We start from the raw sequence: 12,985 nt of genomic DNA on the forward strand, positions 1-12,985 counted from the left end.
AACGAGCCTTGTGTGTTCAGGGTTATTTTCTGTTTCTGCACAGATCCATCCATGTCCTTAGCCTGATACTTCATTTGTGGGTTATTGAAATACATGTTTAAAGAAACAGCCTTAGATTGCTTTCCTCTGAGAGTTAAAACTGTTGTGACATCACCTATGTCAAGTTTTGAAATCAATTTGCTCCATTTTTAAAGAAACTGAATTTTATAAATCTAGATTTTGTGTCTGATCTTACTAACTGCTGCTCTTGAAGTAAACTGACCTGCTCTTTATGTTACCGTGGAGAGAAAAAGTTTTATAGCCTTTGTGCAGAGGAAAAACTGGAGCTTCCAGTAGGCCTGGGATCTGGACTTACTCTTTGAAGTGAGTTGAGTACTATTAGCGTAAATCACTTGGGAACTCTACTGAAGCCGACTTCATGTGGCTCTAAATACGTTTGTTTGCAGATGGAGCTGATGAAGGAAGACGGCTTTAAAGTCTTGGGGGTGAGGGGGGTTTGAGAAGTGCAGCTTGTGCACTTGGCAAACAGACAAGTTCAATGGAGTTCGTATTCTTGTCCCCATCAGGTTGGGCAATTACTTCCTGCCTTAAAGTGTAGCATATGCTCATTCATTGGTGGGTTGGGACTTGAATGTTACCTCTTAAACAAGATGCTTTTGAAATATATGCTGGGAAATGCAATTAGAGCACATTAGTTTTTCACACAGTCCTCATTGTAGGTATCTCCGAGGTTTCATCACAACGATATTCTACTGACCATAAGATATGATAGATCTTACTGGGGAGCCCACAGCAATCCTAAACCTGCAAAGAAGGGCCAAAGATTGCCGTAAGCTCTCCATTTCTCTGAAAGACTGCAGTGGGCAATTTCAATTGTACAAGCAGCTGCCCTGGTTAAATCCAGTAGAGCTGATGGAGATCAAAAGTTATTAACACCTGCTGACAGGTGTTGCTTAACTCAGATATAAAGCACAGTCTTTGCTGTCAGTGAGCAAATATCTACATCACAGAAATTTTCATCATAGCCATTCTTATTGGATCCTTCATTTAGCCTCAAAAGAAAAGGCAAAACCTGAATTGTTGGGAAGGTGATATAATTATTTTCTCTAAAAAAGTCCCTTTTTTGTCCAGTGTGGTAGCCTGCAATGCTGTCGCCTTGCTGAGGGAAATCAGACTGGGAATGCCAATTCACTGCTACTGCATTACATTATATTATTACCATTCACTGCTATCGTTCACTTAAATGCTAATTTAAGGAAGGTGAAAACATAATTTCTTTTGGGCCCATCCATTTCTGGGTTCCCCACTTCAATACGCCTTTCAAGCCCATAAGCCACGTTCTTCAGCGTCATAAAGTTGTTGTCAGTGAAACTTCCACAGGATGCATGGAAATAGTTTCTGTGATTCATTTCCCCCCCCCGCTATGCCTGTCTGTTCGAGGGATTGTTCATCTGACCATCTATCACTCAGCCATTTGGTTCTGGAGAAGAGTAGTAACACCTTTTGCCTTTCCAAATTCCTTGACTAGATAAGAAGATATTATCTCTTCTTAGGGATGGGAAAGAGCTGATGAAATTTGGAGGCCCTGTGGACTTCTACTTTTGCTTATTCCTCATCTTAAATAGAGGAGAGGCTTGTTCACAGAAAATACCTCCTTCGTTTTGATGAGGCAGGATAGTCATAACCCTGTAGCAGCCGTGTGAATTATTATCATCATCATCTTCCATTTTCAGGGCATTGAGGCATCCAGCGTTGTGCCCAACTGCTGGCAGCTGCAGCCATGACGCTGTGCTGCGGCGTGTGGGGCTGCGCATGGAGGATTTGCTGTCACCAAAGCCAATTTGGGCACCTAGCAGTTTGGTGGAGAGCTTTTCTTAAGTCAGCTCAGTCAAGCCCTGACCAGGGCCATTGCTCACCGGTGTCGTGGGCTAAAGTAGATTGGAGTAAACCAGGAAATTTTCAGCAGCGCAAACAAGGAAAAGGGGAAGGAAATGCTCCCCCTCTCAGCATAACACTCCAAGTACAGCTGAATGTAATGGTCAGTTTTAATCATGACTTCAAACAGCAGGCTAGATCAACTTGTTTTACATTTGCACTATGAGGTTGTTTTCTAAAACGTTGAACTTTTATGGGTGGCAACAAATATTTTGATAAATACAAAATTTACACTAAACGTGTTCATTTCAATTTTTGCTAAGTAGATTAACTGCATTTGTGCACATTTATTTAAGCAATTATGTTGTTTAATGTAATTTGTCTTTACCTATTATTGTATGAGAAAGTAGTGAACGATGAGTCCATATTATTTTACTGGACTATTAACTTTTTACTTGTCATCTGTGTCAAGTCATATTTAGATGGAAATTAGAATTAAATTAAAAACAATATTTGTAATTATTCATGCTAATTAAATAAAATGACCACAAGTTCCTTGACTTCCTAAATATACTAGAGCAGAAAAAGCAAGGTTTTCTAAGCAGGTTTTGCATTAAAAATGACTTTTTCAATGAAAGAAAGGATATATCTAGATATATAAGGAGAAAATGGAACAATTTTAGAACTAAGAGATTTCATCCTTTCACACCAAGCTTAATTCACTCACTGACAGAGGAAAACAAATGTTTTTGCTTTTTCAAATCCTAGTTTGTTTCTTAGTTTTGAATGACCTGGTTATTGAACTGAACAAAATTCTCTTCAGTTCACTCACTAATCTGAAATGAAGGAAATAATACCTTGCAGGAGGCTGTAGTTTTTAAAAGATTGTTTATAGTTTTCAAAAAACATTGGATCTAGGTGTCTAGCCAGTGCTTTCTCCGTGCTTAGCATCACAACTTTCTTGGAAACTTTCACAGACATCAGATGCTGTTTAAGTACTAGGTTTTTTATGTCTTTCAGACAAAGCAAGTAGCCTTAATGTCAGTAATAATGATTTTTTTTTCCCATACATTCATGTATGAATTTAAAAAATTAACTTCAACTGAAAAAAAAATCTGAGCCCACGCCAGAGAGGGGTGGTCTGGAGTAAAGTGAGATTGATGGGGTTTGTGCTTTTTTGGTGTCTTTGTTTGACACATCATGAGTTATTGTGGGGATTTCTCACCCTGGATGATAATTGTTGCTTTAGGGAAAACTTCATTTCCCAGAGAGAATGAAACATTTACTATACAGGACCTGGGAGCTGTTTTGGTGGGTGATGATGATTTTAAAAGTTACCTTTTCCTGTTAATAGGTGCTAACCATAGCACAGAAGCACTCAGAAACCTCCTCACAGGAAGAAGAGGAGACACATACTCCCATTTCAGCCAATGGTAAAAGTTGCTGAAGTGCTTTTTTTGCCCTGTTTTTCCTGGGCTCGTCTTTTATCTTTTCTTGTAGATCTCACTGATTGTAGTGGGCTGGCAAACAAGGTCTATTTAGTTAAAACTGCCGGGATGCAATTAAGGCAAGTTTTTCTTTACCTTTGCTGTAATTTTACGATCCATCTAGTAGGTAAATCCTCCCCTTTAGTAGTCTGTTAATAAGCAAGTTTCAAGCCATACATGAAAAGTTCATTGTGTTCTATTTCCCATAGTGCTGCCTCTCTGTTGGGTAACTTCTGGACTAGATAATTGAGTTGGAAAGGACTGTGCTCCCAAACTATTAATCTAAGTCCCCAGAACTCAGAACCTGGTTTGAAGACACAGCATTTCTTTCACGCATGCCTGTTCCAAAAGATGTGACTTCTGGTGGCACTTAAAGAAGGATTTTAACCTTTGTTCTCAAAGGATTCAAGGCTTCTGTGAACAGCCTTGTGCTTTTGAAGCAGTTCTGTTGCTAGTGCCAAAATCTTGAGGTTCTTCCCTGCTCACCTCTCGGGTGTTAGCTACTGAGTACCTTCCAAAATCAAAGACCTGAGGAGACTACTGAATAAAAGAAAGTCATTGAGATTTTTTTTTTTGTTTACTTAGCCCTGCCTGTATAGATTTATACTCATCTGCCTCGGCTGTTTGCCTTCAACAGAAATAATTGAAGTAGAACATCTCTGAATAACTGGATTCTTGTCTTGGTGTTCAGCTGCATGTACTCGCCTTAACTTGGTATGTTCAAGCTTGGATCTTTGCTTGTGGAAAATCTGATTGGTGTCCAAAGATACTGTCCAAGACACTGTCAGGGATCTACACCAATCTGGCCATGATGGTCATGCAACACTGAGGCAGGATGTAGCTGGCCCACTGTGTGTGAAGGAAGAGATGAGGTGGTGTTCTCAGGTAGCTCCTAAGAGCTTTCTCTCTCAGATACCTCACAAGGAAACTGAAAGTTTCTGCACTGTCTGTCCTATATGAAGGACAGCAGGAGCACATTTCCTAGTCTAGTGCCCAGATAGCCCCTAAGTGCCAGCTCATTCATGGGAATTCCTTGCAGATACTTAATGGGGAGAAATAGGGGTGACCAGTCTGCTCCATAATAAGCAAATGTTTTTGTTTACTTGCTTTAGGAGACGTGAGTATTACATGGACTATCTAATATGCATTAGATTTTAGGTAGTTACATATTGTTGAGGTTTTGGTGGCTTTTAGAAGGGTGTATTCTCAGGACAGTGTGAGCTGAGAGAGCTTGCTGAGGCAAGCTGGTCATGAGCCGGAGAGCAGAGAAGGACTTCCTCTGAAGTCTTCAGAAGGGGCAGGAATCCAATGCCAGATGGCTCTGGTTTGGAAAGAGCTAGTGATACTTTTTTTCTGTCTGTAAAGTCTGAGCTGGGGAAATTGTGTTGTAGACTGAAGCTAAATCTTACATCCTGAAGTGACTGCACACAGAGTTTGTACCTTGCATGGGTGGATTTGTTTCACATTTGTTTCAGATACCACCTGGGTTCACAGACTGCGCTGGGACAAGAGCAAAGAGGCATTTCAAAGATGAAACACTAGCAGCAAAACAGGCAGCCAGCAATTCAGTACTCGCTGTTACCCCAATATCCCTTTCTGGGAGAGGGATCTGGGTGATACCGAAGAAATCTACGTGCTCCCAGCCTCTTCCTTAATTTCCTGGCTGGGGTAGATCAGGAGGCAGGACTGAGTTCCTCACCAATCTGGTCTTTCCTGAAAGCACTTCCCAGCCCCATAGCAAACATATCATGAATCATTCATCTTTAATAGATTATGCAAATTGAGGACATTAGATCAATGAAGATCAATAACTGCAACCATTTAATTGCCAGCAAAAACATTTTAAGAATGAGCATTATCTGAAGTCTTTTCTTAGGTAATGGCACCATTAATCCAAACACTGGATCCTGGCCTAAGTGTAGAGGAAAAATTCTCAGCCCTTCTTCCCCTGCTGCCTTTCAGGGTGTTGAGGGCTTTTTTTCCCTTTTCATTTCCAGTTTCTGAGTTTCCCCATCATTACCACCAGTGAACAGCTCCCAACACTAATAGTTCTGCTTTTGTTACTCTGCACTGATTGAAATGTCGCATACAGATTGAGATGTTAGTGCTAAGTTGCCACCTGGGAATGTCAAGCTGGGTCTGAAATGAACTTTTCTCACTCTTGGATCCAGATGGATCAGATGGGGATGTTCTCGAGCTGAGCTGGGAGTGTTGCAGGGAACAGAGTGGGGATGGCACAGGGTAGGGGGCACATGAAGAAGATTTTCTGCCTCAGCCCACAGCCTCTTCTGTGAGGCCAAATCTGTTTCCTGCTCTCCCCTTGTGAGAGTCATGTCCAAAGTTTGTGTATGCCCCCAGCCTTCATGAATTCTCCTCTCATATTAACAGGCTGGAATGCACCATCTTCACTTAGGCAAAAGGATGAAAAGTAATTATTTTAATGGTCCCTTTGAATCTCAAACTGATTTTAGACACCTCACCTTTACATCCAGCTATGGGGATCTGCCTTCCACGAAGGAAGGACAATACTGCTCTCCTACTGGCTTTGCCCCCCAGAGACAGGAAAGTGTTTCCCGTAAGAGATGTAGATCTGCTAAATGGTAGATGGACACCAGCTGAGGTTTGTCTTGCATATGCAAATACAAAGAAAGGTGAAACAATTTTGTCACAGCTGAGCCATTTTTTTCTAGCTGGCTAAGGAACTGCATGGCTACAAGGATCCTGGATCACATCTGATAGCAGTAAAGTAAAAAGCCATGTAAAAGTAAAAAGCCATTAAAAAAGTTTGGGAATGTCACACTTTCTAGACACTCCCTAAATATGCAGTTCACCTTCCCATGGTTCTCCATGACATTTTGGAGACCTCAGGCTGGATCTTTTCTGTATCTGGGGTAACTGTTACTAATCTTGCCCAGTCCCAAAGTTCCTGGTAGCCAAAAGTTGCATGCAACAATGTGCCTTTGCTCAGTGTTTGCTGAACAAGCAATGACTGCCTGCCTCAGCCAGGAGCTGCTTTGGCCTCAGAGGCTGTAAGTTGGGGCTTCTGCAGGAAAGTGTTGAGATTAAAACCCCAGTGTTCTTGATTATGTGCCATCATAGGATGGCTTTTTGGCCAAGAGGCAACAGCTCCTTCCCTTGCTAACAAGACTTACACCTCTGTCACGAGCCATTTCCCAACTTGCACCACAGGGTTTCTAGAGGGGCCACAGCAGTTGCAGAGAAAGGGGGATGTGTTAAACAGGGATGAATCACTTGGGCCTTGCCAGCTGCTCTCGCTGCTCAGGATGAGATGTTCAAATCTCTGCTAGCTGTGTGAGCAGGGATAACGGAAGCCTGAGAAAGGCCGTGGCACCAGGATGTCTCCTTGTGGCTCCAGACACACACGGGGCCAGCAGTCTAACTGTAGTACCAGGATGGCGTGCCCCGTGGCCCCAGGACAGCTCTGTGCCACTCAGGTCCTGCCCGTGCCACCAGCAAAGAGGTTTCTATGCAGCAATTGCCTCCTATTCTGTGCATCCTGATTCCACTACTGGCTAGCACTTGCTCTCATTTCCTACTCTCCCAGTCACACCTGAGTTTAATGTGCCTACACTTGAGGGAAGGGGGAAAGCTGTGAACTAATTTCCTTTCCCAGCTGTTGTTGTTAGAGACTCAGGGGCTTAAGGAAGAGGGAGTTGGGCAGTCACAATTCAGCAGACCTCAGCATTTAGTTCGCAAATGTCCCTTCCAAATGCCAGGGCTGAGTAAAACTTAAATTATTCTTTCCCCTCCAGAAAACCAAGTGTGGATCATGGGTAAGCCATGAACCTCTTGTTCTCAGACACAAAGGAAAAAAGTCACAGTGCACATTTGGACATACCTGTCCTCCACCAACATCCATCCCTACGCCCCATCTGGGCACACAAGTGACCGATTCACACCCGGGTTTGCCTGTCTGAGTCACACCTGGGCACCTCTAGGTGCACCCAAAACTGCCAATACTCTAAATTTCAAGCTTCTCTTGAGCCCCTATGTCCTCCACAGTCTTTCTATCTCTTTCCGCATTTGCCACAGAGGGATATCTTGCATTAGCAGAAAAAGCAGAAGCTAATGGTGATGAGGGAAATAAATAAAAGCTTGGTTCTGCTGTTTGGTCAGGCAGCTTACCGGTCACCACAGGGTACGTCTGGGGTCCTGACACATTTGTCCCCAGGTCTGGGTTAGCAGAGGTGGATAGACTTGATTTGACTTCATCGAGACCAGGGGTCAGAGCTGGGAGGGAGTACTCATTACCCTGGGGAAGAGAGGAGAAAGACAGCTCGCTATTGATGCGCCAGGAGAGAGGGAAGGGTGTACAGATGGGGGGGAGGAAGAGGAGAGATGCAAACCCCTGCACAGATGGAAGAGGAGGAGGAGGAAATGGAGAAGATGAAGTGACAAGAGGGTTGCAGGGGGTTCCTAGGATGAACTACCCCACCTGCCTGTGTGCCGCCGTGAAGGGGAAGAGGGGTGAGGGATCTGGCCCATTATCTGTGGTATGACTCGGCCTTCGTTCAGTGATGTGGGAATGGGGATGGCTGCCTATGCCAGCCCAGGGGAGAAGAAAAGGGAAATCCATGTACCCTCCTCTTGGCTGAGCAGAGGCGGGAGATGTTTGCCCTGGTGACAAGGACAGCAGGAGCAGGGGACTGCAATGACGTGACTGGGACAGGCGGGCTGTAGGAAGGAGACGGTGTTGGCCAACTGTAGACAGTACCTGAGTCGTCTGCCTCCCCTCCGCTGTTACCTCTGTCCTAGCTCTTTAAAAACAAACAAAGAAGCCTCATCCCCTGCCTCTGTCACTCTGTGCATTGGGGTATGAAATTGGGGAGGGGGGAGCCACATGGCTAACAGAAGGGTGGGAGGGGGAGAGCCATTGAATCTGAAAGGGTGTCCTGTCCGAAAGGCTCTGGTAATTGCCTTTTTATTGTGGCAGCCTCCGGACCAGACGTGGGAGCTGGAGAAACCAGGAAAGCTACAAAAACAGCAGGAAAAGTTGCTCTGATTAATATTACGTTAAATTAAAACTGATTTTCTGCTCTTTCTGCTCCATTTTTTTCCTTGTGCTTCCCCAACCCCCTCCCCACAGCTCCCCCTCCTCCAGTGGGCTCCCTGCATGCTGCCCCCTCCCCGCCCCTGTCCCTGCTTGGCTAGGACTGCCTAGTCATTTCCAATTCCTTCTCGTATTGATCTTCCTGTAGAAATCAGTTTTGTAATTAGCTGCAAATTAGGCCTTCTACTGGGGGTGAGCCTGCCCCCTGATTTATCACCAGAGTAATTCGCTGTGATCGGAGAGAAATTAAAATGAACTCAATTAGGCTTCGGATTTGCTTTATGGGCCCTGCTCAGAGTTTCAGGGGGAAAAATGACTGTGCTGGTGCTTAATAGTCTAATGAAAGTAAATAAAGGTTATTCATTGTAATAAACCCAGGGACTCTGGGATGAAGGGAGTCCACAGCCAGCCTCTCCTTCTCTTCCTTTGTTGGTTTATGGCTTGGGGCGGTTTAAAAAGACTTTTGATTTTCATTTTATTAAGACAAACAGCTTTTGGATAAAAGGCCGGGGAAGCGGGGGAGTAAGGGAAAGGGGGGGGCAGAGCTGCAGAAGTGCGGAAAACTGGGTTGGAAATGGGAGTCAAGCCTCAGCTTTGGGCCATGAAGGAAAATGCTCTCTTTAAAGCCCAACCCTGTGGCTCGCTGGTCACTGGTGTGCTCTGAGAGTGCAGGAGTTTCTGTGGCAGTGAATGTGCATGGCAGTGTTTGCATGCTCATGGCAAGAACATGCCAGCAGGGGTGCGTGCAGAGGGAAGGGCAGGCTTTAGGGAGAGCGCAGTGTGCGCGTACATGGCAAGTTCGTGAGAGGAGGTAGAGTTCGCGTATGCACACGGGTCAGCACAGCGATATATTTACAACTAGAAAGTGCTGTAAAATGTAAATGTGATATATGTGCAATAACAGGTCAGTGTGAGAGCAAGGGGTGAAGAGGGGGAGAGTGATTTCAGTGAGGGAATCTCCCTGCCGTCAGCCTATGGGTGTCTGGGGGTCCACATTTCCAGGCCGGGCCCTCACCTGCTCAGATTTGATGTGCTCTGATGTTTGAAAGACGTCAGGGTAAGAAGGACGCTCAAAAACTCGATCTAAAGCTTCCAGCTGCTGCTGGGTGAAAGTGTCGCCACGAAGGTGCTTCCGCAAACTGTCCACGCTGCTCTGGGAATCTCCATTGGGAACTGAGCCCTCGGATACATCTGCAGGGCACAGACAGAGAAAACAGGGAGTTAGCACCACCCTGGCTCAGATCAGCAAGGGATGCGGGACAAGGACAGAGCGGAAAAGAGCGGGGCCCTCTGCCTCCACCCAGGGAGCTGTGCTGCTCCTGTGGGAAGGGGAGGCTGTGGGGACCCGAGGGAAGCCCCCTCCTGTCTGCTGGAGAGGCTGGGCTGCTCCCACGGGCTCCATGGGACTCTCCTGCCCAGGGTGAGTGAGGCTGTGGAGAATGATGCTCGGCTCAGATATGAGTTTCGGTTCCGCTGATTTTCAGTGTTAAAAATTGCCAAATCTCCATTGCTGAGCATAAAATGGGAGCAAAGCGCAGCGATTAGCATCGCTAGAAGGCTACTGGAGAGGCAGCTGACAGCAAAACCAGAGTGCTGAGGATGGACCTGTGCTGGAAAGGGCTGAGGAAGCGTGGAATGGAGAAGGAGCTCTCTTACAGCTTGAAAGGGAGACAGTTTCTGCTGTAGCTCCCTGGTCCCAGTAGAAGTTATATCTCTGTTATAATTTCCTTCTCATTTGATCTTGTCCTGGTGTTCCCCAGATGAATCTTTCATCCCCCTCAGTTAACAGGAACGATCCCGTTTCTGACTCCATGTTGTATCAGAGACAAGTCTCACCCAGTGGACTGTCTGTCCCATCCAGCATACGTTGGTTTCTGTTATGATCTCTGTCCCATTCTCCTACAAGTATCTCGTCATTTATCACAACCCATATGTCTGTTATAAAACTCCCTCCAAAATGAGATGAATCTTTGTCTGTGTTGGTCCCCCTTCCTATCCAATATGAATTATCATATTACAAAACCTAGTCCTACTCAGTGGGAATCAGCCTTCCTGGTAATCCCTTGTTCTTACTAGGAAAAGAACCTTTTTCTGGTAGAAGCATGGCCAGAAGTGCATCTCTGTCCCTGCAACAGCCCTCTGACATAGCCCAATCTCACTGCAGTGCCCCTGCCATGTTCCAGGTATCTCTATCTCTACTTCTCCCCTCTGAGGTGAGTCTGTTATAAATGCCCTGTCCCATCCAAAGTGAATCTTTCCCTGTGATAAACCATCTTATCACCCACCTCGTTTTCGTTTTGGTTTGGGTTTTTTTTTTCCCTTTTTATCCCCCAACTCAAATGAGATGCATTTATCTCAGTTACAGCCCCCTTTTATCTGAAGTGAGTGAGTCTCCTGCTATTAGCATCTGTCACATCCAAGGTGAGTCTGTCTGTTATAGCCTCCTGTCCCAGCTGAAGTGAATCTTCCTTTGTCATAATCCCTCATCTCATCTGAGGCAAGTCTGCTCATTATCATCTTCTCCAACTGTGCAGAGTATCTTTCTGCTGTCACCTCTCAGCCCAACTTTGGTGAGACTGGTTATAATCCCCTGTCTCATCCATGCTGATATAGCTCCATCCCCTCCATGCTGAATTTCTACCCTACTGTGCTTCAGCAGACACAAGTCTGTCTTATAACCCTGTCTAACCTAATATCAGGTTTTCTCTCTTGCTCTGTGATTACCTTCCTGCTTTTAGACTATTATTCCTCATACTTCAGCCTTTCTTGGAGGCTGCCAGTCTGTGAATCTCAGAAACTTGCTGTCTGTCAAGAACGTGATTGAGGGATCTGTGTAGACCTTTTCCCTCCCAGCAGCCTGCAGTGGGATTTACTGTGCAATGGCCAGAACCATGCCACTCCGCTGCTTCATCTTTTAGCTCGTGGTTGGTACCAAGATGGGTATTTCCTGGCAGAGTTAATGCCCAACTGGTGGCCCAGAGTTATAACTGAGCCTGCTGCCTTCTGGCTGTGAGATATATCCGTTTATAGGTGATTATACGATATGATATAATCAATAGTACATTATATACAGTAACGTAGTACAGTACCACTCGCAAGACCATAGAAAATATTACATATTGATTTGTCCCAGCCAGCAGCTTTCCCTCGAGCAGCCCCTTCTCTTTCTTTTCCACCCCTAGCCAGAGCACGGTTTTTTACTGGCTTTGATCCCTGGCATTTTCTCCTCTCCTCAGTCTTATTTGCCCAAGGGTAAATTCTCAAGTTCCTGAAAGCTGGAGTTCATGACAGATTTGACTAAGAGAAAACAAAGCAAAGACCAGGCTTAGTGGACTGCACAATGTGTCTCAGCACGGTTTTCATGTTTTAGATGGACTGGGTTGTTACTGCAGGGGGTGGCTTTCAGGAGGATGAGTGGAGCTCCAGGCCCATGCTCCCAGTTCCAGTAGCACTTCTTCCTGGTCCTCCCTGCAGAAAGCGGGCACTGAACTCCTGGGTCTGGGCTCAGGAAAAAACCAAAAGGTATGTTTCTGTATCAGCGCTTGTCTCCACCTGTCTGTGAAGCCGTTTGCCTTTGAGGATTTTGCCACATGTGTCAGTCCATGTGCACACCGTGATGCTAAAGCACGTCGGTATTTTTGCAGTAGATCATTATTCTGGTATTCTTTAGACTCTGCATCACCATACATGCCTGAGCAGCCATTTGTCTGCTGCAGCTGGTTTAGGCTATTTTTGATTTTCAAGAATGGAAGCTCTACACTATGTGTGGTGTTCGGTGTGAGTGGATGGGTGTTCACATATACAGTAAAACTTCCACTGATAGTCATTAAACCGGATTTCACCCTTAATGAGCTGCCCTGGCTGGTTACACAGATTAGTGCACACATGCACATGCATTTGCAATTCCTGTCTGCCTGCAGAGCTCTGTGCACGTGTGTCTCCTGTGTGCGCACAGGCCATGCTTTTGTGTGAAGAAGCTGAAACCACAGCTTTCCCAAGTCGCTGTAGGAGTCTCTTTTCCTTCATTTATTCAGGGGCCCTTCAGATCTTGACAAATCTGTCACTCTAAATTTGCGAGAGATTATGGTGCTCTCTCCCTAGCATGGAGAGAGGTGATATATGATATCTGCTGCCCCTATTGATTGCCTGATCTGGTGGCAGAGGGCTGGCGAAATGAACTTGAAATGAACATCATGCCTCAACTCATTGTGCGTATAATACACTACTTAATCCCACATTTTTCAGCCGCTATGGAATTCAATTGATCAATCATGTCCCTCTGATAGTACTGTTTTAGGGGTTATTGCTGCTCTGCTCACTGACCTTTTTATTTATTTATTTATTTGTGTCAGCCTGTCTGTGTGTGTGTGCGTGCACGCATCTAAGTGCATATCTGTATTTGGGAAACTCAGGACCAGCTGGTAAGAAAGGACCTGTATAGTCAGTAAGAAATGAAAGAAAAGGATGAAGAGAGGAGAAAGGGAAAGAACGGGGTTAGATAAGAAATCAGAAGGATCAAAGCAAGGAAATAGATAGGGAGTGGTGAAAAAGT

The 12,985-nt window shown here is 45.2% G+C and overlaps 1 protein-coding gene across 1 annotated transcript in view; it reads right to left on the reverse strand.

Annotated features, from left to right (window-relative positions):
• LOC104536082 (paired box protein Pax-2-like) overlaps positions 1-12,985 on the reverse strand; it is a 50,101-nt gene that overhangs the window by 16,403 nt on the left and 20,713 nt on the right. The window contains 2 exon segments of the mRNA XM_010178609.1: positions 7,509-7,635; positions 9,449-9,624. Coding sequence (XP_010176911.1) covers positions 7,509-7,635; positions 9,449-9,624 — 303 coding nt within the window.

Source organism: Mesitornis unicolor, unplaced genomic scaffold, assembly GCF_000695765.1.
Source record: "Mesitornis unicolor isolate BGI_N332 unplaced genomic scaffold, ASM69576v1 scaffold10842, whole genome shotgun sequence".
Classification (NCBI taxonomy): domain Eukaryota; kingdom Metazoa; phylum Chordata; class Aves; order Mesitornithiformes; family Mesitornithidae; genus Mesitornis; species Mesitornis unicolor.